This window comes from Suricata suricatta, chromosome 1 (assembly GCF_006229205.1).
Source record: "Suricata suricatta isolate VVHF042 chromosome 1, meerkat_22Aug2017_6uvM2_HiC, whole genome shotgun sequence".
Taxonomy (NCBI): Eukaryota; Metazoa; Chordata; class Mammalia; order Carnivora; family Herpestidae; genus Suricata; species Suricata suricatta.
This window is the reverse complement of record NC_043700.1, coordinates 128,107,217-128,128,662: the sequence shown is the minus strand read 5'-3', so window position 1 is coordinate 128,128,662 and position 21,446 is coordinate 128,107,217. Positions and strand designations below refer to the sequence as shown.

Below are 21,446 nucleotides of genomic sequence, written 5' to 3'. Positions count from 1 at the left end.
AACTCACACACTGCAAGGTCATGACCTGAGCTGAAGTCAGATGCTTAACTGAGCCACCCAGGCATCCCTTATAAATATGTATATACTTTTTTTTAATGTTTATTTTTGAGAGAGAGATGAAGTGCAAGTAGGGGAGGGGCAAAGAGGGATGGAGACACAGAATCTGAAGCAGGCTCCAGGCTCTGAGCTGTCAGCACAGAGTTGGACACAACTCAAATCCATGAACTGTGAGATCATGGCTTGAGCTGAAGTCCAACGCTTCCGTATATTCTAAGAAATATCAAAACAGAAGTGAAATCAGTGAAATCAGTGAGTACAAAATAAACAAAGCCAGAGTTTAGGCATGGAAAAAAGAGGCACTGAACAATGCAAGCTTCCCTCACTTTATAGAATCCAAGTTACTTATTAGAAGATCCATGTTCCAAGCTGCTTTTATAAATCTTAGTTTCTTTAATTGTCAAGATTATCAAATATCAAGTCAAGACTGTGAAAGTATTTAAACCATGAAGGGTTTTGAAATCAATAGAATAAAACTTTTACAGTTGGTAAGTGTTTGATTCTAAACATTTTAGAAATCTCAGATTCTAAAATCCTATTAACCACATATCCAAGAAAAACCCAAATGTTCTTCAGTCGATGATTCTTTGTAGTGATGTGGGTTTCTAACTGGGTATAGGAGTTTTACACTGGATTTATTTCAAAGGCACCTAAATGCAGTGAAACACAGCACGGAATACATTCCCATGAGTCACCACAGTGTGGTCAGATCCTTGGGAAGGGGAAAATCTCAGAATATGCTTGTCCAGGCTGTATTTCTTAAAAGTTACATTTTTAAGAGTATAAATGATATTAAAGAAAGATGTAAGAATTTTTCATCAAAAAGGAGTAGAGATTAAGAACAAGTCACAAAACAGTGGTCTAAAAGTCAGGAACTGTCCAGAGCTGTGCTGGTCTAGAATAGCAGCCCCTGCCTGTGTGAAATGTGGCTGGTCGAACAGAAGTGTGCTCCTGAGTGTGAAATACAGACTGCATTTCGGAGACAAAGTACAAACACAGGTAAATGCCTCATAAATAATGTCTTTCTAACTGATTAAACATTAAAACGATAGTATTAAGAAGCTGGATAAAATGACTCTGAGACCCCCTTTCAGCTTCCAAAGTTGTGATTCTATGATAAACATGAGTTTTCTAAGGATAAAAGTATACTTCATTTTGAAGGCAAAGGATTATTACTGAAGAGTTGAATTACTATTTTGAAATGTTACAAGGATTTTCTGAATTGAACTCAATAAATTTTACATTCGTGTGGTTTCTCTTTTAAACATGTAGTGGCTTTTCTTGGGAAAGTAAATTTTCCTTCTGTTTGTTTTTAAGTAGACTCTTCACCCAACAGTGAGGCTTGAACTCATGACCCTGAACTGACTGAGCCAGGCAGGTGCACCCAGGAGAGTAGATTTTCCTAAACTTAAAAACACGATTCCTGGGCCATCATCAGCTTAGATGGAATTTTTCTAGTCATGTGCAAAAGTTTGAATAAAGCCTTTGGAAAGGGTGACTTGTCTGAACAAAAATAAACATGTTGTATTTTAAACCTGTGGAATCAGTGATGAAGTTTCTTGATATACAGAAAAAGATACATATTCAGGCTATTATTCTTTAGCTGTTGTCTGTATGTCTTCAAAGGATACTGCTCAGGGCCACTATTTATTTACTTAACAGTCACCAGAATAGTGTCTGGCACACAAAATAGTCACTGTAAGTGCTTCTCTAATTTTAACCAATTGAGTTCTAACAGTTTTTGAGATGGAACTGTTACTGTCTCCGTTGTAGGCATAAGGAAATGGAAACCTAATGTGGCTGGTGGCCTGTCGCAGGTCACCCAGCTGGTGAAGTGGCAGAGCCAGGGTTGAAACCCTGGCAGTCTGGCCCCAGAGCCTGTCATCTAAACCCCTTCCCCGGGGTGTCTCCCGTTGCCTCACTGCTCCATCCCATCCCCAAGCCCCCGCATTATCATTGTATACTGTTCAGTGAAGTTCCGAAATTAGAGATTTAGGAACTCTTGAACGAAATTAGAGATTAGGATTCTCCTGAAAGGGGAATGCTTGCCAAGAAGAAAAATTCTGGAAGAGTCATTACAAACATTTAACCCTGCGTACTCACCGCCACGTTGGTCTCTTGCTCCGTTTCTGGCACATAAGGGTAATGGTTATAAAACATATCGTTTCGCACCATCTTTTTCCTCATTCTGCAGGGCCCTTCTGTCATCTCCAACATCCATTTGTCTAGATGGGAGCCGATGGGGGGGCCCCACAGCCCCCGCTCCCGCAGCAGTTCATACTCAATCTGGCACCACTCCTCTGTCACATACTTCAGGGCATTTTGCTGGCGCTACAGAGAGAGGGTCCAGGTTGGTTTTCAAGCAAAAGTAGGAGCAATAATTAGAAGTCTACAAATAACTTAAAACCAAGTTATTATCTGGAAACAAAACCAGTACGTACCATTTCAGTCAATAGTACGTAAGTAAAATTACATTTATTTATTGTTCTATAACAATAAAATTATTTTTAAAAATTAGGCTACTAATTTTGTGAGAAGGTATGGTTTTCATGGTGGCCCAAGTGATTACTTTAGCACCAAGTAAATGACAGATATGTACAAGGCAGAGTGTGCAGTGCCCTGAGCAGAGTAATATTACTTATGAAAATACACGGAAATGGTTAGTCTGGTGTAAGTTAATGGATAAACATAGTAATTTAAGGATGAGCCCCCCTTCCCACTCTCAAGTTATGAAACAGGTACTATTAGAACATGGATAGGAGAAAATCTAGTAAATCAGATCAAGAAATACCACCAACATACCACACTACTGATAAACTTGGCAACACTTCCAAAAATTTTAAGTAAAGAATATAAACGTGAACTTGATATTCAAAGAATAAAAGAGAAACCATTTTCAGTTGGCCACTGGAATAGATCCAAACCAGTTTACTTAAGAGAAACTGGCATAACTTCTTACTATATATCAAATGCCAAAATGTATAGCACATTTAATGATTCATGGAATAGAAGTATACAATATCAATCTAAGACTACAGATCTCTTTCTACAACTAACAGTGAAGATTACTGAATGAATTATCTTGAAATTACATGGCATCACAGTAGTATTTAATGTGTTTCTGGTGGGGAGGTCAATTCCCTGTAACAAACAGCTAGTGTATGCTCATAAAATATTAGTGGTTCAGCATTCAGAAACCTTCAACAGATCTTTGGAAATAAAATATTCAGGGTAAGTTTTTGAGTAATTATCAATTCACCAAGAGGATTTCTTACCAACAAAATCACCAAGTGACTATAATAAAAAAACAATTCTGTCTTTAAGTTTGTTTGAAATTTTAAGAGACTTTGATGCATATTTTCAGTCTCCTTGTTAAGTCTGAAAGAGGGATTTTCTTGTACTTTAATATTTATTAGGAAAAACACATGCAATACATCGGGAGTTAATGTGAATGGTATTTAGTTGTGATTTCCAGTTTGTTGTTTTTAGTAATGCCATCTGCTTCCAGAAAGTTTGAATTTTTCTATCTTAAAACCAATGGCCAAAATAGCTGGCAGAGATAATTAAAAACATCATCTGATGATGAATTCAGTTCAGCAACTTACTCTTAAAGGGTGAAGAAAGTATCATGAGAAGCAGAGTCTTTTCTCACTCAAGGAATGCAAAAACAAACCTTTTTTATGGTTTTAAATTCTTACCTCCTGATATTCCTTATATTGTGTATCTACTAAGTCACGGACAACAGCAATATGTGTAAACATCCACTGAGAAATCTCCTACCAATGGATGGAAAAGGAATCATTAATATTTCATGGATTTCCTGGAAAAATGCTAACTAGCCTTAAAATAATGCCAAGTTATTAAATTAATATTCTGTTAAATGCACAACTACAAAATAAACAAAACTCTAGAAGATTAATCATGTGAGGACTCCAATGGAGGGATGTATGATGGACACAGATCCACTCCCAGCCTGCCCCGCCTCTATGTCCCTTCAAGGACATGCCTGCTCCTACAGCTTCTGAGAGTGCTGTCAACACCTTCGGGATCACCTCAGCTGCAGAGAACTGCCAGGGAACCCCAAACCCAATGACTGGGTGATTTGGAGGTGAGCAGGTTCAGCCATTTCAGCTCAGTACAGGTCAACTACAACAGGCCATTTTGGCCCCAAAGCTCTGCTTAGGTCAGTTGAGGCTAGACCTGCCTTGGAACCTAGTATTTCCCTGTGACCAGCTCTGCTTCCTTTCTTACCCTTCCACAAATATGGACTACAAGGCCACCTGTAATAAACACCTTGCACCAAACTCCCTCTCAGTGTGTTTCCTGGAGAACTCGGCCTAACACATGGAATGAATGATACACATGGTTTCTCTCAGACCCTTCTCACAGCTGCTTAAGATTCTGGGATGGTAGAGGATGTATGGTGAGGAAGAAATTAACGGGGGTAGAGGAGCTTAAAAAAATTCAATCACAGATACATATGCCAAGGTAATAAAGAATAAAAAACCCATTTTGTTCTGCTATTGCTTTAACATTTATATAATTATCAGTAACAAAATTATTGAAAGCTTGGAAAAACTGGGAAAAATTACCCACTGTAAGATCACGTATCAGTATCTGAATCTCATCTTATGTCTAGCTAGAAGTGTGCATACACAACACTCAGAATGCAATTTTATCATTAAGAATTGGGAAGTGCTCCCATTATCTGGGTTCTTTACGTCTCTCTTCTAAAGCAACAATGCAGAAAAGTTGTACTTCAAACATGTTAAGTGTATTGTACAAAACACTACAACTGAAACTTGAAATATAAATTTCTGATAATACCGTCAATAAAACTAAACAGCGTACCTGGGTGGAGAGACTGTGTTTACTAAGACCACTTTCCTTTCGATTCCTTCTTGATCCTGTTAGCTTGGAAAGACCAAAACCACTGCTCACACGAGACAATTTGGATTGTGTGGTGGGAACTAAAGCTTCTCCTCGACTTATGCATTTCTTCTCATGAGCTGTAAAATTAAAATTACATGACTTTACAGTTTTTCCATGTATTTCTTAGTCTTACTTTGAACACTTTTGTATTGTGGCTATAAACCACATTTTGTCGTTATGAAAAGCAGCAGACATTACAGACACAGACATTCTCTTAGATATTACACACTGACTTGCTGGTGACCTTATTTATACATGGATAACCACTTGAGAATTTACATTTGGTTGAAGCCTCACAGCTCTGCAGTAACACGTCAACTTACTTTAACTGTATTCAGTTTCTGTGTCAAAAACCATTCACGACCCCCTTTCTAAAATACTTGGTGCTGCATATACTCTGGAATTTCGAATTGTTTTAGATTTCACAAAGGTGGTAACAGTACATACTATATATCATATAGTGCCAACAGAGGATCAATGGTGTAAACCATAACTGAGCACATTAATATTTCTGCAGCAAAATGTATGAATATTAATACTAAGTAGGACAAATCAAGATTGGTTAGGTTTTGCTAACAAGTGATTCTGGGCACCAAATTCCTGGAAAAAAAAAAAACCTTGGATTTTCAGGGCTTTTTGAATTTTAGAATTCAATCCCACAGGAAGGATTATGGATATGTAGCCAAGACAGTGACCATAATTAACATCTGCAGGCAGAGTATTTTCTTCCAAATTTATAAATGGCAGATAGGGAACACATCTTAAGAATTTTTTTTTTTAAAACCTGAGGAAAAAGCCAAATCTCAACATAATCATTCTAGAATGGGTGTTGACTTTCACTTCCGCTGGCATCACAATATCCTTTTGGGGTAGTTTTAATTACGTATCTAAAGTGTACCCATACTCAACAACTGCATGTGAAGTCTCTTGGTCACATGGTCTCTGAGGACTCTCTTACCCAGATGATTCTGCCAACACTTCAAACCGGCTTCTTCTATGAGTGGCCTTGCAATAGCTATGTCCACGTGGCCCCTTTCGTTCACAGGTAGAGTGACTTTGAAAAGCTCCTCCAAGGCTTGTTTCTTACTATGAATCAATTCAGTCCAAACTCTGTTGACAGCTTTAATGAGAAGCTGACGCCCTAGGAAATGGAAAAAAGCAACTTTTCAAAAACACAATATAAAGGTAGTTAGTAATTTTCTTCATGTTTTACATTTAAGAATCTCATCTATGGTACTTAACTGTTAAAAAAAATGCTTCATATCATATTAAGCTCAATAAAAATGGTCATTTCTGATAACCAAAACAGTGGTTGGTTACTTGGAGAACTTAAGAAATACACATATTCATGGGGCACCTGGATGGCTCAGTCAGTTCAGCATCCAACTTTGTCTGGCTCAGGTCATGATCTCATAGTTCGTGTTTTCAAGCTCCATGTTAGGCTCTGTGCTAACAGCTCAGAGCCTGGAGCCTGATTCAGATTCTCTCTGCCCCTCTCTTGCTTACACTGTGTCTCTGTCTGTCTCTTTCAAAAGTTAACATTAAAAGAAATTTTTAAATGTATATTGATATGTATGTAAAAGACTGCATTTTTATTTACAAAACTGGAAATTAAATACACATTTCATTGTCTAAGCTTCTTCTGTGTAAAACCTTATCCCCATTTAAAAATAATTTTTAAATCTATTTAAGCGCAAAATTAAGTTACCTGTTCTTAAATATTTTGTAAAAGGAAAAAAATAATAAATGTTTTAAAGAATATTTACTATTAAATTCCATCTTGCTAGGAGTTCCTTGCTAATTTGGCTGACTCCTGCTCTAGAGCAATCTTTAGCAAGCACTGGAGTGACCTGGATGGCCTCTTAAAAAAGACTGCTGGTCTCCACACCTAGAGTTTCTGATTCAGTAGATCTGAGTGGGACCAGAGAATCTGTTGCTTTAACAAGTTCCCAAATGATGCTGACGTGGTAGGTCCAAGCACCTTGCTTGGAGAACCAATGTTCTAGACTGTCAGTTCCTTGTGGGGTGATCATAGTCACTGTGTCCTCAGTGTCCGGGCTTCAAAATGTGTTAGTGAAAGAAAAGAAAAGAAATTAATGCTTAAATGAATGAAAGAGTAAATGTTCATCTTTCAAAGGAACTACCACACTACACGGCTGGGGAGACTAACACTACTGTAGTTATCAGACTTTTCCATTGACCAACATGGAAATTAGAAATTGATCCACCCCAAAGACTTTAATGTACAATACTTATAAAAATCAGTGGGAAAACTAGATTAAAGAGAAAATGAGTAAAAGAGAATAAAAATGGTAGTAGCGGAGCACCTGGGTGGCTCAGTTGGTTAAGTACTGACTCGATTTTGGCTCAGGTCATGATCCCATGGGAGACTGAGCCTGGAGTTGGGCACTGTGCTGAGCATGGAGCCTGCTTGAGATTTTCTCTCTCTCTCCCTCTGCCTCTCCCCCGCTTGCTCTCACTCTCTCAAAACAAACAAACAAACAAACAAATAAAGGTAGTGGTGACAACCTGTCGCAAGCAATATTTGCTTCTAATGTGACATGCCTAACACTACCAATAGGCAGCTCTCTTAATGGTAAATTCCAAGTCAGTATTTGCACTACTGTCTGTGCAAAGGTAATTATCGAGTCTCCCAGTATGACCATGAAATGCTGAGGGCTAGCAGTATTAGTGGTTAGTGGTTTACCCACCTTGGCATAGGAGAGCTACAGCTAGCTGGCTGATATATGGTGGGCATATAGGTGTGTGTTCAGGTGTGACCTACTGGGGGGCCGGTTGTCAATGTTGGCAGTTTCTCAAGTGAGGATTTTAAAAAATTTTTTAATGTTTACTTCTTATTTTTAAGAGAGACAGAGACAGAGTGCTACTGGCGGAGGGCAGAGAGGGAGACACAAAATCTGAAGCAGGCTCCAGGTTCTGAGCTGTCAGTACAGAGCCCGATGTGGGGCTTGAACCCACGAACCGTGACATCATGACCTGAGCTGAAGTTGGACACTTAACCACCCATGGACCTCTCAAGTGAGTTTTTTGGAAGCAGGCAGGGTATATCTTAAAAACTGGAAATAAAGGAGTGGGGAGAGAAAAGGAAGAAAATAAATTGAGGTAATTACCTTCACTGATGTCTTGGCTGTACCCACCATCTGGTTCAATGTCAGAGGGGATCATGATGTGCCAGGTAGTCATGCGGGCTTCTGCTTCCAGTCCGAACCCATCCACGTTGCTGAAAAATTCCAGTCAGTTTAAACTATATGAAGGAAAGGATTGTAGCTGGAAATGATAATGACCAAGTATAACTCTGCACACACAGGTAGATGCGGGCTCTATTACAAAGTTCCATTTCTGGCAGATAGACATTCAGCTGATGCACAAAAACACAGCTTCTACTTTATCATGAAAACGTCATTTAAAGGGATGATCTCACAAATCCACTTGACCAAATGTTATTAAAATAACTGCATCAAGATGAGATGCCTTCTGATCACTATTAACATTTTTACCTAAAAATTATAAAAAGATCATTTAAGAACGTTCCCTCGTATGTCTATGCACCACCTCCCCCCAGTCTCCTATGCCACCATTCTTTGCTCCAGTGGCAGTGAAATACTTGCAGTTTCCAAACTGCCGTAACCTTACTCCCCCGGGGCAATCATACAGGTGCTCCTTCTTCCCACCTCACTCTATCATCTTTGGAGGGCTAACCTTCTCCTCAACCACGTTCAGGTTGTAACTCAGCAGGTGTCTCTTTCCAGTAGGGGCACGTGTTCCATGCTCCCAAAGCACCATGCTTCTAGCACCGTACTAGGCACACCTGACCAGTCTTGCTTATCTGTCTTCCCTCCTAGATTGCATATTCCAAGACCTTGCCATGAGTTCTTTCTTGCTCACGTTTCATCCCTGGCCCCAGCAGATGCTGAATATGTATGTCTCAAAGCAACCAATGGAAAAACACTATTTTCACCCATGTAACATATACCACTACATTAACTTATTGCTTTCTTTTCTTTTCACCCCTCTTAACCTCCAACAATGTGTATTTTGTTTATTTTAAAAGTAAATTTTGGGGTGCCTGGGTGGCTAAGTCAGTGAAGTGTCTGACTCTTGATTTCGGCTCAGGTCAGGATCTCATGGTTTGTGGGTTTGAGCCCTGCATTGGGCTCTGCATTGACAGTGTGGAGTCTGCTTGGGATGCTCTCTCTCCCCCCTTCTCTAACCCTCCACCACTCACATGTCTCTGTCTCTATCAAAATAAATAAATAAAATTAAAAAAAATAGTAACCTTTCTTTTCTTTTAAAATTATACATGTGTGGGCACCAGGTGGCTCAATTGGTTAAGCATCTATCTGACTCTTGATTTCGGCTCAGGTCATGATCTCACAGTTCGTGAAATGGAGTTCTGAGTCAGACTCTGTGCTGTCAGCTTGGGATTCTCTCTCTCCCTCTCTCTCTGCCCTTCTCTCACTCATACTCTTTCTCTTTCTCAAAATTAAGAAATAAAAAGTTTAAAAAATTACATATGTGACATAAGGTGATTAATGACCAATTTAAAGATACAGAGAATTAAAGAAAACATATCCTCATTTTATTGCAAAAATGTAACACTTTTCTTTCGTGATTTCCATAGAGTTCTAAAACAGAGATAAAAAACAAAACAAATGTTACCATCAAAAAAGTAGAACAAAGAGTGCTGGTGGAAAAATATCAAAGACAAGTCAAGGTGGCAAGCTGAACATGAAAAAGTTACCTTCCGACATGTAGATTAATAAGGCAGTGAGCCAGACAGCTAATGAATTCTTGGTCATGGTTCCCAGGCCCCAGGATCAAGTTCCTGTTTACAGTCAGGACCCTGAGCGAGTCAAGGAGCGCTACTTGTTGTGGAACCGTTTTGTGTGCCCGTGAGAACTGGTACAAGATGGTCCTATTGAGGCAGTGATAAACCGCATCGAGTGACAATCCCTGTGATCTTCTTTTTGACTAAAGATAACAAAAGATACTTTACTTAGTAGAATGAACAGAAATAAAAGACGCGCTTATCATTTGCACATAAACATTAGGTTTCTTATGTATCAAATGCCATGCTCCGTATAGGGGTGCTAAGTTACAAACCCAAAAGCTCTTGCTATTATGAGGTTCAGAACCCAAGAGACCCGTAAATATAACTTATTGAGATGAGAGCTACCCCTCCAGTGAGGAGAGCTGCCACCACTCCTATGGGCAGAGCAGCCTGCCAGGGGACACGAGGAAGTGCCATCTGGGGAGAGGGTCGTGCCACTAAAGTCGTGTGAGGGTGAGTGATCTCCACTCAAAATTATGAAAAAACAAACACAACAAACCTAAGATGTTAGTAAGAAACTTCTTTTGACATTTCCTCGCTTGCAAAGTTCTCTCTTTGGCTTAAATATAAATTTAACTCTTAAAAAATTCCTAGGTGACATGAAAGAGCCTATACACCATATGCTAATAACATATGATAATGGCATTTCCCGGTTTCTACTTTAAGTGTTGAGTAAGATTAATCACGTGTGACAAAGCAGGCCAACATTCTTTAGTCAAAGATCACACACACACACACACACACACACACACACACACACACACACAAATGACATCAAAGAACTACAGTGAATTTTGTGAAGGTTCAATTACAAGGAGAAAATACTCCTTTCATATCAACTCTTCCTGCTCTCTAAATCTTTACACACAAATGTATCATACTGTAAAACAAACAAACCAAAAAACTCATCAGATTATATCAACGTAAGGTATTTAGATCAAAAGGAAGCTCTCCCGGTAGCAAAGAGCAATACCAGTGGGGCGGTCAGTGACAGCCCACAGCCTGAGGGAACTGGCAACTCCACAAGGTGCACACTGGCACCACACAGGGTAAGGAGGGGCAGGGTTACAAGTCTATAGTTTTTATTCACTTTCAATAAGCTGAGCTTTATATTGAATGTTAACATTATCTTCTTAGTTACATTTATTTCCAATAATTTTGACATATTAGAAAAAGGTTTTCAATAGGAAAACATGTACTCTAAAACTAAGAGTGACAGTAGATTACCTTACCTGTGCGATTAGTTGAATTATAAAATCTATAAGAAGTTTAGATTCCTTGTTGAACATGCCTTGCCACAGCTTGTCCACCACACGCTGTGTGAAGTAAAACACATTGTTCACCAATACCTGGTAGCTTCCGCCACTGGTAATAGGCAGAGATGCATCTTCCCCTAAATTCAAGCAGAACAAAAAAATATTTAAGAAAATTGATACCAACTAGCATAAGACCAATATCTCAAACAAATGAGGCTATGGCAAAATGAATTCTTCTGCTACATTTAGAAATAAGACCAGTAGCTCTAATGTACTACTTTAAGAAAAAAGATGTTCAAGACCAGAAATCATGACAAATGTTGAAGTTGCTTCTACAGGAGAAAAGAGTTATGGATTGGGAGTGTGAAGTTTCTTATTGCCTCGAGACCATCTGTGATGAGCAAATAGTTCCTCAACTTAAACTGGCAGTGACAGAGGATCACTAAGAAAAAAGCTGTCAGGTTATTAGTTGTGAATTGATTCTGTGTAGCAATGAAGGGTAAAACAAAAAGTCTAGTTCTGATTATACCTTTAAGCATAATGAAGTACTATATGGATTAGAGAGGTTCACAACAACTGTGAAAAATAAACTACAATCAGTGCTCGTGGGGCCAAAGGGCACCTCTCTCTCTCCACCTCCCTCCACGATTATCTACACTACTCTTTCTCTTCAAAAAGCTACTGAGGGGCCTGGGTGGCTCAGTCGGTTGAGTGTCTGACTCTTGATTTCAGCTCAGGTCTTGATCTCACGGGTACGGGATCAGGCCCCATGTTGGAATCTGCACTGAGTGTGGAGACTGGGATTCTTTCTTCCTTTTCTTTGCCCCTCCCCACTCTTTGTAATTAAATAAACTTTTTTTTTTTAAGCTACCCAAGTGCTTTCAGTGCACTTGCTGTGTACATACTAATTCAAGACAAATCCTCCTAACTAAAATTTCCTCTGTAAGCCCTTCCTTTCTAGAAATTCTGGAGCACCACTGATTGTGATTATTATTCTTACCTAGCTCTAAATAACTCCATTATACAAAACTCTTCATTTTTTTGCCTTTACATAGAAAACTGAAACTGTAATCTTACTGTAAGTAAGATTCTCAAGTGATAAAAACAAATACAAAAGTCTGACTTGACACCATGCTGTGAGAGATGCATGTTAAGATAATACTAACAATTTCTTGGTAGACTTACTCTCAAAAAAAAAAAAAAAAAAAAGATACTTCAATAGCATGGAAGTTCTTTGATTGATATTATTACTGTGAACTCAAATAGCCAATATGCTAAATCACTCCTTTTCTTTCTCCTTTAAATTCTATCATTATTTTACATATCAAAGCTCCCTTGTGAATGTATCAAGTTTTGTACTTTAGTGTAATTAGATACAGACATACAGATAAAACATCTTTCTGTGTTTAGAATTTATGCACTGGGTGCCATCCTAAAGAATAACATATACATACGTCCGACCTAACAACTCCACTCTCAGGTATGGATCTAACAGACAGGTATTGCACACATATGTGGCCCATATGAACAAGCAGCTTTATTTCTAATTGTCTCAACCTTGAAACTACTAAATGTCCAACAGCAGCAAAACGGATACATTTATATATTCATATGATAGAATACTATCATATTCTAGTGGTGAAAGTAAATGGACTCTTGCTATAGGTAACAACATGGACAAATTTCACAAACATGTTGAGTATAAGAAGCTAGACCACAAAGAATACATGTTGTAGGATTCCATTTATAAAGTTCAAAAGCATGCAAAATGAATCTGCTGTTTTAGGAGCTGGGACAGTGATTCAACGAGCAGTAACAGTGTCAGGGCAGGAGGGACATTTCTGGGCATGTCTGTAATGCATTCCTATCTGAGTGTTTTTTTTCTTTTCTTGCTTTTCTTTTTTTTAAATCTGAGTGGTCTTACACAGATATGATGTCTGGGTGGTAAATCATGGAGCTCTATGCTTATAATTTGTTTTTGTATATCACAGTAAGATAAAATTATTAGATATTCACATAATCTGTTGTAAGACGGCTTTAAAAACATTTTTTTCTCTTTCCTTGTCCTCTGCCTGCCACCTGAGTGGACAAGGAACTTAAAAGCACTTCCTGTTGTTGATTCTTTATCCCAGATTCAAAGAAAAGAGCTAGATGGGCCAGTTCTTCATTACAGAAAAATACCAGTAAGAGAGTAAAATGCACAGAAAAAATGAGGCTAAAGAGGAGATCTACTTGGGGTTTAGAGAGAGAAGGAGAGAGATTACAGGAACTTCAGAAAAGTGAAAATGAAACACAGTATTACCCAGTAAGACATCAGCTGCGAGCAAATGGTCCATCACACTGTCCAAAATATAAGTCTGAAATTCTTTTTGCTGAGTTCTTGTAGATCTTTCAGGGGAAGCCTAATCAATAAAATTTAGAATTATAAACAGAACCACTTAAACAAAGATAAGGGGTCAATCATAGTTATATTATTAATACTTATACAGTTACCTAAAAAACCCTACTGGTAAACAATAAAATATGACATGAGAAAAGGTAGAAATGCTTATGTTTTTATTTTTCTGACCATAGAATTAAAAAGAAGCAAAACTAAAACATCACCTTTTGAATCCAGTTCTCCAAAAGTATTCTAAGTATTTAATAAATATTTGATAATCTATTAGTATACCTCACTTTCAAAGACAGGTGGTAATTTATAATGAGATACAGATAAAATAAATCATAAAGTCATTAAAACAAATATAAAACCTCAGGAATCTAGGAATCAAGGGGGCAAAGTTGATGGGGAGGGGACTATTTATATCAAAATGTTAACTAAGCACACGACACACAATTTAGCTCTGTGCTTCACAGGTATAGAGGAGAAAAAAAGAGGACACCGTTTACAAAGTTTTTTATTATCTATAAAAAAGCAGCACACTAGATTGTCAGCAAGGATGTTGTCCTAAAACTGTTCTTAGAGGAATGTTCTGTGCCGCTTTTTATAAAGACGACAATGCGAACTCTATAGGTAATACCTTTGAGAATGGTTTTATACAGTACAAAGATGATTTTAAAAATGATCTTTAATAAAAGCTTAGCGCAAAAAGTTAAACTACAGTCCTCAGATGGCATTGCTACTGGTAATCAGGGTAACCGAGGTGCGTGTCTAACCTGAGAGGCGGGTGGCAGAGCAATGGGAGCCTGGGGATGAAACGTGGGAAACGTCTTTGTGTCATCCTCAAATGCCAGTGGTTTTAGTTGACTTTGGGTAGGTGCTGGATATTGAACAGTTCAACAAACTAACATAAAACTGTTTCTTAAAAAGAGATCTGTATGTCTGATACAGGCACAGTAAAGATGCATTGCAGATCCTTGAATAGACACATCCTGGACTATGTTTATGATATGTTACAAAAGTGGGCCTTAGAACACTGTTCTGCTTTATGTTTTTAAAATTAACCTCTGCTCTATTAAAAAAAAATCCATATCCGTCTGTTCTGATTTTCAAGGTGGTACTCATAAAGGGTTTAAAGGGGAGTAGTTAAAATCTAGATTCTATATTCAGATCAAAAATCTTATTCTAACCAATGTCTAAACCACAGTTGCCACAAACATTTCTCTGTTTTGCTGGTAGGACATATTTATTTTGTCTTGAAATGACAAAATGTGGGTCTAATAACAGTTAAAATAGTACTCAAGTTTAGAAATTGGTTTGGCATTAGAATAATTTGGGGAAAGGTGAAAGATATGCCATATTGTTTCTGATCTTAGTATGTTTTCCTGTGTAGTTGAACAGATTAATGACAATGGTCAGCAGGAGAGCCGTGGCCACGCCCTGCCAATTTCTCACGTGGACGGTACAGTGAGAATTCACCTCTGCCAAATAAAGAGAAAGAGCAGATTGATTAGCTCTTTGAGGATCACTTTGTAATCAGATCAGAGACCATTTTTTCAAACAGCCTGAGCAGATCAAAGTGTACTCAGGGGTAAGGATTATCATTTATAGGAAGATTTAAACCCTGAAGACAACAGTGCTCAGTCTGGATCATCCTGACGCAAGGTGGTTGGTGAATGGGATAAATTATCATGAGGAGGGCTTATCAAATCTTCACTAGACAAAGTTTAAGTCTGCAAACAGGGGGGCCATACAACACAGAAAAGTAGCTTCATCAACAATATTTACTTAAGAAATACTTTTGAATTATGCAAGGCTTGAAGGGTGGCTCCATCACCAATAGGCATTTAATGCTCTGAATCCTCTCATAGACTCTATTATATGAATGATTATGACACAGAATTCACACGTTATCGACTCTAATTGCTGAGTTTAAATGTTCTTGCTGAGATTTATTGTAGCCTAACTTTAAAAGGATTTAAGGCTTTATGAATGAATGCACAGCTGTCTCAGACGTGCTTTTTTTTTCTTAAAACCTTCTATGGAGTTGCTATTATGCACAAGACAGTGCTTAGTTTACCTCATTATCTCAATCTGCAAAATACTTTTGCACCCCATTTTAGAGAGAAGGTAACTAAGGCTTAGAGTGGTTAAGTCACAAGTAGGACTTAAACCTCATTTTCTCTGATGGCAAAGTCCATGGCCCCCCTGCTATGCTATACTCTTCCAGCTCTACCAGAAGTCTTCATACTGAAGTTAACAAATGCACAGGAAGAACGCTGCCTCAATCTCATCGATCTTCTGCATCAACCTGGTTGGCTGCACCAGACACCTGGGACGAGTTCAGGGCAGGTAGAGAACAGGGTGAGTCCTGTGATCTGCTCTGGTCTGTGGCAGTCACGTCTTCCCGGTAAAAAAAAAAAAAAAAAAAAGGGAAGCCAGTCAACACCAGTATTCAGAGAATCCCAGCCTCGATTCTGCAGCCTGCAGACACCATGCAGAACTGCCTGTGTGCACCGGCCAGACGGCCCAGGGGGCCTGCTGCTCCCGATGACGGCGGCGCAGCTCTGGGAGGAAGACCTTTGGTGTTCTATGGTTTCTGGAACAGGCTGAAGCCCTTACGGAAGAGGCTGTGGGGCATCTTCATTCCGACTGTAGTATTCCTCTTAACTGACTTCTTCCCTTCTCTCAGTTACGGGAGGGTTCTCTCTTTGACCCCTTTTGCCACTTTTCGTTTGTTCACTGTCCTATAGTCACCCAGGGTGGATTTCACACTGATGTGAATGGAGAAGTCTTTTAGAAGATGGCTGCAATAGACAGTCGTGAACTACTAAGAGCTCAGAAAAGGACATATGGTAGGAGACAAGCAAGCACACCCTCTGACCCCAGGTTGCCATGGTGGTGCTCACATGCAGCAAAGGCACTGGGCCTTCCAGAAGATGCCTGCTGGTGACAGACACCGGTGGATGGGAGCGGGGAGAAGAGCTCCTGGACACCCTGGTATGTGCCAGTGAAGGCCACTTCATTTTCTAGGTAAGCTTTATACGCCTTGCACTGTGTTATGAATCTTAAATGTATTACCTTATTTAATTCTCACGGCTTTCAGAGACAGGTTCTATTTTTATACCTTGTGAAAGATGGGCAAACTGTAAGGGGAGAAGAGAGCAGAGAGTGGCCAAGGACACAGCTATAACCAGCACACATTTAATTTTTCAAAAGGAGCTTTTGCTGAGCGATTTACATATATTTAATTCCCATAAAAATCATGCAAGAGAGAGGAGTGTATAAATCATTCTCCAGAGAATAGACTGAGTTCAGTGAGACAACAGTGCTTATATAATAAATAACCGGCCCAGAATTCAAAACAGGTACTCCTAACTCCAAAACCATGCTTTTTCCACCGCACCATCCTGCCTGCCTAGTCCTTAGCCTCAGTGTCACACTCTGCCAGCCTACACAAATGGGAATCTTTTACAATCAAGTAAGCAGATGATCTTGTGGCGAGATTCCAATGACCCTAGGACTGAAGGTGGCCTGCCTCAAACTATGGAACTGAAAGTCAGTTGGATCGAACCCTGTCCTTCATCCAGGTAAATGGTAAACATACAGGGTAATTTTCTTCTTGAACAACATTCAAAATTCTGTGCTTGCTGTTTATATTTTTATACCATCAGAGACACGGAGTGCAAGAAATATGTTCTGCATGTTTATTCTCTATGTGTATAGAAGAACTGGATGTTCCTCGAAGGATTAGGCTGATTTTTTAAAAGCAAATGTATATCTTCCTGTTTGAGAACTTCCAGGAAGTAGTTATAGTTAAATGATTAATATCGAAAAGAACAAACCAAAACACTGTGCTAATAATTCTGTAAGAAAGAACATAGGAAAAGTGGTCCCTAACTTTTAAGGAGTTGATAATCTACCTGGGAGTTTCCATCTTGACCTCCCCCGCTTCTCCTTGAAATCTAATACCACCACCCCTGACTCCCCAGTCCAATCAGACAATTCCAGCACAGGGCAGATTACTGTCCACAACAATGAGAATGCTACCTCAAGGTTAGTACACGTTATATCAAACTTTCTCTCTGAAAAATATAGGAAACCAAAATAAAAGACAATTATATTGCTTACCCATGGCTAATAGCTATTAGGGTTCCTACAAGTCTGAAAAAGGCTATTACTGGATATATCTCCCACACATGTGTATTTTAGTATTTAGCTGACTTATGCTTTCTTGCACACATCTCTTCTGAATTTTATTATCCTATTATTTTCTGATCACCATTTTATTCTGCATGGAATGCTCCAAATTATTACCTGACACGCGAAGATACTAGCCATCTCCTTAAAGTCTCCAACAAGGATAAGCTCTACCAGGCATGCCCTTAAACTCTACCTTACTAACTGCTGATGATATTAATTATTTTCCTACCAATAGTAAACACTGTGATCCTGGTTAAAATGCTTAGCATGGGGATGCCTGGGTGGCTCAGTCGGGTGAGCTCCTGGCTTTGGCTCAGGTCATGATCTCATAGTTCATGGGTTCGAGCCCTGCTTCGGGCTCTGTGCTGACAGCTAGCTCAGAGCCTGGAGCCTGACTTTGGATTCTGTGTCTCCCCCCAACCCCCTCTCTGACCCTCCCCTGCTTGCACTGTCTCTCTGTCTCTCAAAAATAAATAAAAAACTTAAAAGAAAATGCTTAGCATGACTGGTATCTAAATTACATTTGCAATTTCTTTTAATTGACCAAAGGGAGAGATTTTCATATGAATAAGATAAAACATCTCCTGTGGTTTTAAGGTTTCAAATAAAAAATTAACTGCATTAGCCACTAGAGGGAGCAGAGAAAGTGCAGGTTCAGCTACCAAATGGCTGAGAGCATGAGGGAAGTTCCCCAGAGAGAAAAAATAGACTCAATTATATGAATAAATAGAATGTTATTATTTTCAGAATCCTGGAATGAACTGCCTGACCCTACTTAATATGAATTCACCAAAAAAAAAATATAAATGTACAAGCAAATGGTTATATATTAAATTCTCCTTCTATGATCTTTCGAAATGTTTCTAGGTGAACATTTGGTTTTTAGGCATGGCCAATTTCTAGAGCTGGCAGTATGGCCACTTAGGCTCATTTTCTGATGCTTCAGCTGATTCATATCACTTATCAGAATAGGCAAGTGCAATGGGCTGTTTGTGCCAAATCCACATGTTGAAGCTCTAACCCTCAATGTGATGGCATTAAGAGATGGAGCCATCAGAAATTAGGTTCAGATGAGCTCACGATGGTAGAGTGCCCATGAGATTAGTGCCCTTATAAGAAGAACAACACACGAGTTTTCTCACGCATGCGTGCACGAGCTCTCTCTCTCTCTGCCATGTGAGAGTATAATAATGTAGCCATCTGCAAGCCAGGAAATGGGCACTAGAACCTCACCAAGCCGGCACCCTGATGTCAGACCTGTCTGTGGGAAAATAAGTGTATTTTCCATGCCATCCAGTCTATGGTATTTTGCTGCAATCTGAGCTAAGAGAGCAAGCAACCTAGAACTTTGGTGCCTTGGGGAAAATTCAATAACTTCATATTAGGCACCTACTATGTGCAATGCACCATGTCTTAAGCTGCAGAGAATACCAAGAGTAATTAATACCAGGTAATAGTACAAAAGAGGGACAGAAGTAGGGAGTTACACACTGAGGAGACAATGCCACTCTAAGTGTTGACACACTAAGGCCCACGGGCCATATCCAACCATGTCTGTCTCTGTAGACCAAGTTTTATTGAAACACAGCCATGCTTATTCATGGCTACAATGATATATTTGAACAGTTGTAACAGAGATTGTATAGCTTGCAAAGCTTGAAATATTTACTATTTGGCCCTTTACAAAAAACGTCTGTCAATTCCTGGCCTAGGGAAAGGATAAGAAAGGTCTGAATTAGGAATATGCTTATGGGAGGGAACAGAGAGAAGAGAAACAAACTGTTAGAGTATACAGCACGTCTGGGGTAAAAATTCCCGGAGTCCATGGTATGTTCTGACTGTGCAACCAGAGTCTGAAATCTGAAAGGTATCTGGCATGAAATGTGCCTGGTTACTAATGTTCTAATATTAAAAACGGAGCAAAAGAGATGTAAATGTATTTTTTTGCCCTTACCTCCAACAAAAGATCAATCAGTGGAGTCTGCTTGCTGGCAGGAGTAAGACAGAGGTTGTCTATTATTAAGACCCTCATGAAGTCAAAAACAAACTTCTTAGCCGGGTGATTGGTCAGATAGGTCTTCGTGCCGACATTGCAGTACTCTGACTGGCTTCTGTTCATCCCTGTGTCTGCTGCAAAGGCTTTAAATTCTTCTGCTGGAGATCCAACTTCATCGTCGAGATCAGTCACCTGGTAAAATCAAGTGGAAATACACACTAGTCATATTTGATTTTATGTGATACTTTCACTTCCATGTTTCCTAAAATCCAAATTATAGCAGCAAAAGTATTTCCCTTCAACATTTACCCCCTACTAAGCTATTCAATACATTATTTCACTTTGCTTATTTGACTGTCACATCGAGGTGGTAACTGGGAGCCATATGTATGGGTGTTTAACCCACGTTCTTTCTAATATTAAAGTAATCAGCCAATAATCGTGTGTCTGTTTTGTTGAATTTTATCTCTACAATGGATAACTGCACTTAAAATAAATGAAATGATAAGAATGACTATATTTGCATATTGAAATATACCTACAGAGAAGTCAATGCCACAGAATTTCACATTAAGATCTGGCCCAAAGGTGACATCTAAAAGCTGATCCATTTTTGCAAATTAAAAACAAAAATAAAAACAAACCTCAGGTAAACAAAACAACAACAAAACCAGAACAAATTTTGAGCCAAGTGAAAAAGAAAGAAGGACCAGAAGACAGATGATAAGGTGCTGACAAGGAAACGACATTAAGGTAATACTAAAGGTCTGTTTTCACCAAAAAATGAGGACTTTAAAACTGCAAATAAGCCAGGTTATTAAGGTCATGTGTTTTACTTGTCTTTCTTCCTAAAATCCCCTACAGTTTTATAATGAGTGTTTCCACCTTAATACATGAAGTTAGTATGAAGAAGGTAGTTTATTCTGGGTCCTAGAATAAGTGGTAGAATTAAGAGAAAATGTGAAACTCTGAAGTATAGGGAATACTAACTGTCTTTAGGGCTTTGTTTTAAAGGACAAAAGTACATGTCCTACCTATGATTATAGTCAAATAATTTTCCATTAAATTAATATAGAATATAAAAAATAAAAGTTGAAAAAAGACAAATACAGATTTCATTTTTGTATAAACACAGTCAATCCTATAATTAATTTGTAATGACTAATTCCAAGAGATGACAAATTCCTGAGGTAAGGACAGTGGAGGGAAGTTCAGTCTGACTGGAGTTCTGTAACCTGGCTACCAAAGCACACAACGACACAGCGTTCAGCACATAAAGCAAGAAATGGGTCTGAAGCGACTCAGAGAGGGAAGTGATTAACCAGGGACTTGCGAGAATACAGTAAATAAAACAGGAAGCAGGGTTCACTGCTATTTTAGGGGAAAGCAGAAGGAGGAGCGTGGGGAGCAGACACCAGAGAATAATGTAAGAGGTGAGGTACAAAGTTAGGAAACTAACTTGGTCAGAAGCTGAAAAGACTGGCAGGAAACCCCTGCTTAAACCACTGGAGCAGACATTCCCCCCACCTTTCCTACCATCTCTGAGTAAGGGCGGATGTTGAAGGGGAAGACTGTGGCCGCTAAGGCACACAGGAAGTCCGGGCTCATCCACATGGAGGCCAGGTCAGGAACGTTGTGATATAAGTATCTGAAGAACTGCATCAGGGTCACGGGGTATTCTCGGAGCCAAGACCCCTCTTCTTCTGACTGCCAAGGCTGTCATGGGGACAAGAAAAGAAATAATACATTAGAAAAACTGACACTGCTGCA

General features: G+C 39.0%; 1 protein-coding gene across 3 annotated transcripts in view; it reads right to left on the bottom strand.

The window, feature by feature from the left end:
• Nucleotides 1–21,446, bottom strand: part of WDFY3 (WD repeat and FYVE domain containing 3) — a 251,559-nt gene that overhangs the window by 51,395 nt on the left and 178,718 nt on the right. For 2 of the 3 annotated variants that reach the window (XM_029943751.1, XM_029943756.1), the window contains exons 34-43: nt 21,213–21,392; nt 19,635–19,868; nt 13,400–13,499; nt 11,074–11,234; nt 9,752–9,981; nt 8,121–8,230; nt 5,948–6,130; nt 4,909–5,066; nt 3,756–3,833; nt 2,161–2,388 (exon numbers count right to left, since the gene is read on the bottom strand). In XM_029943751.1, coding sequence (XP_029799611.1) covers nt 2,161–2,388; nt 3,756–3,833; nt 4,909–5,066; nt 5,948–6,130; nt 8,121–8,230; nt 9,752–9,981; nt 11,074–11,234; nt 13,400–13,499; nt 19,635–19,868; nt 21,213–21,392 — 1,662 coding nt within the window. Of the gene's footprint in view, nt 1–2,160; nt 2,389–3,755; nt 3,834–4,908; nt 5,067–5,947; nt 6,131–8,120; nt 8,231–9,751; nt 9,982–11,073; nt 11,235–13,399; nt 13,500–19,634; nt 19,869–21,203; nt 21,393–21,446 lie in introns of all 3 variants that reach the window. The other variant, XM_029943745.1, reaches the window with a different exon arrangement.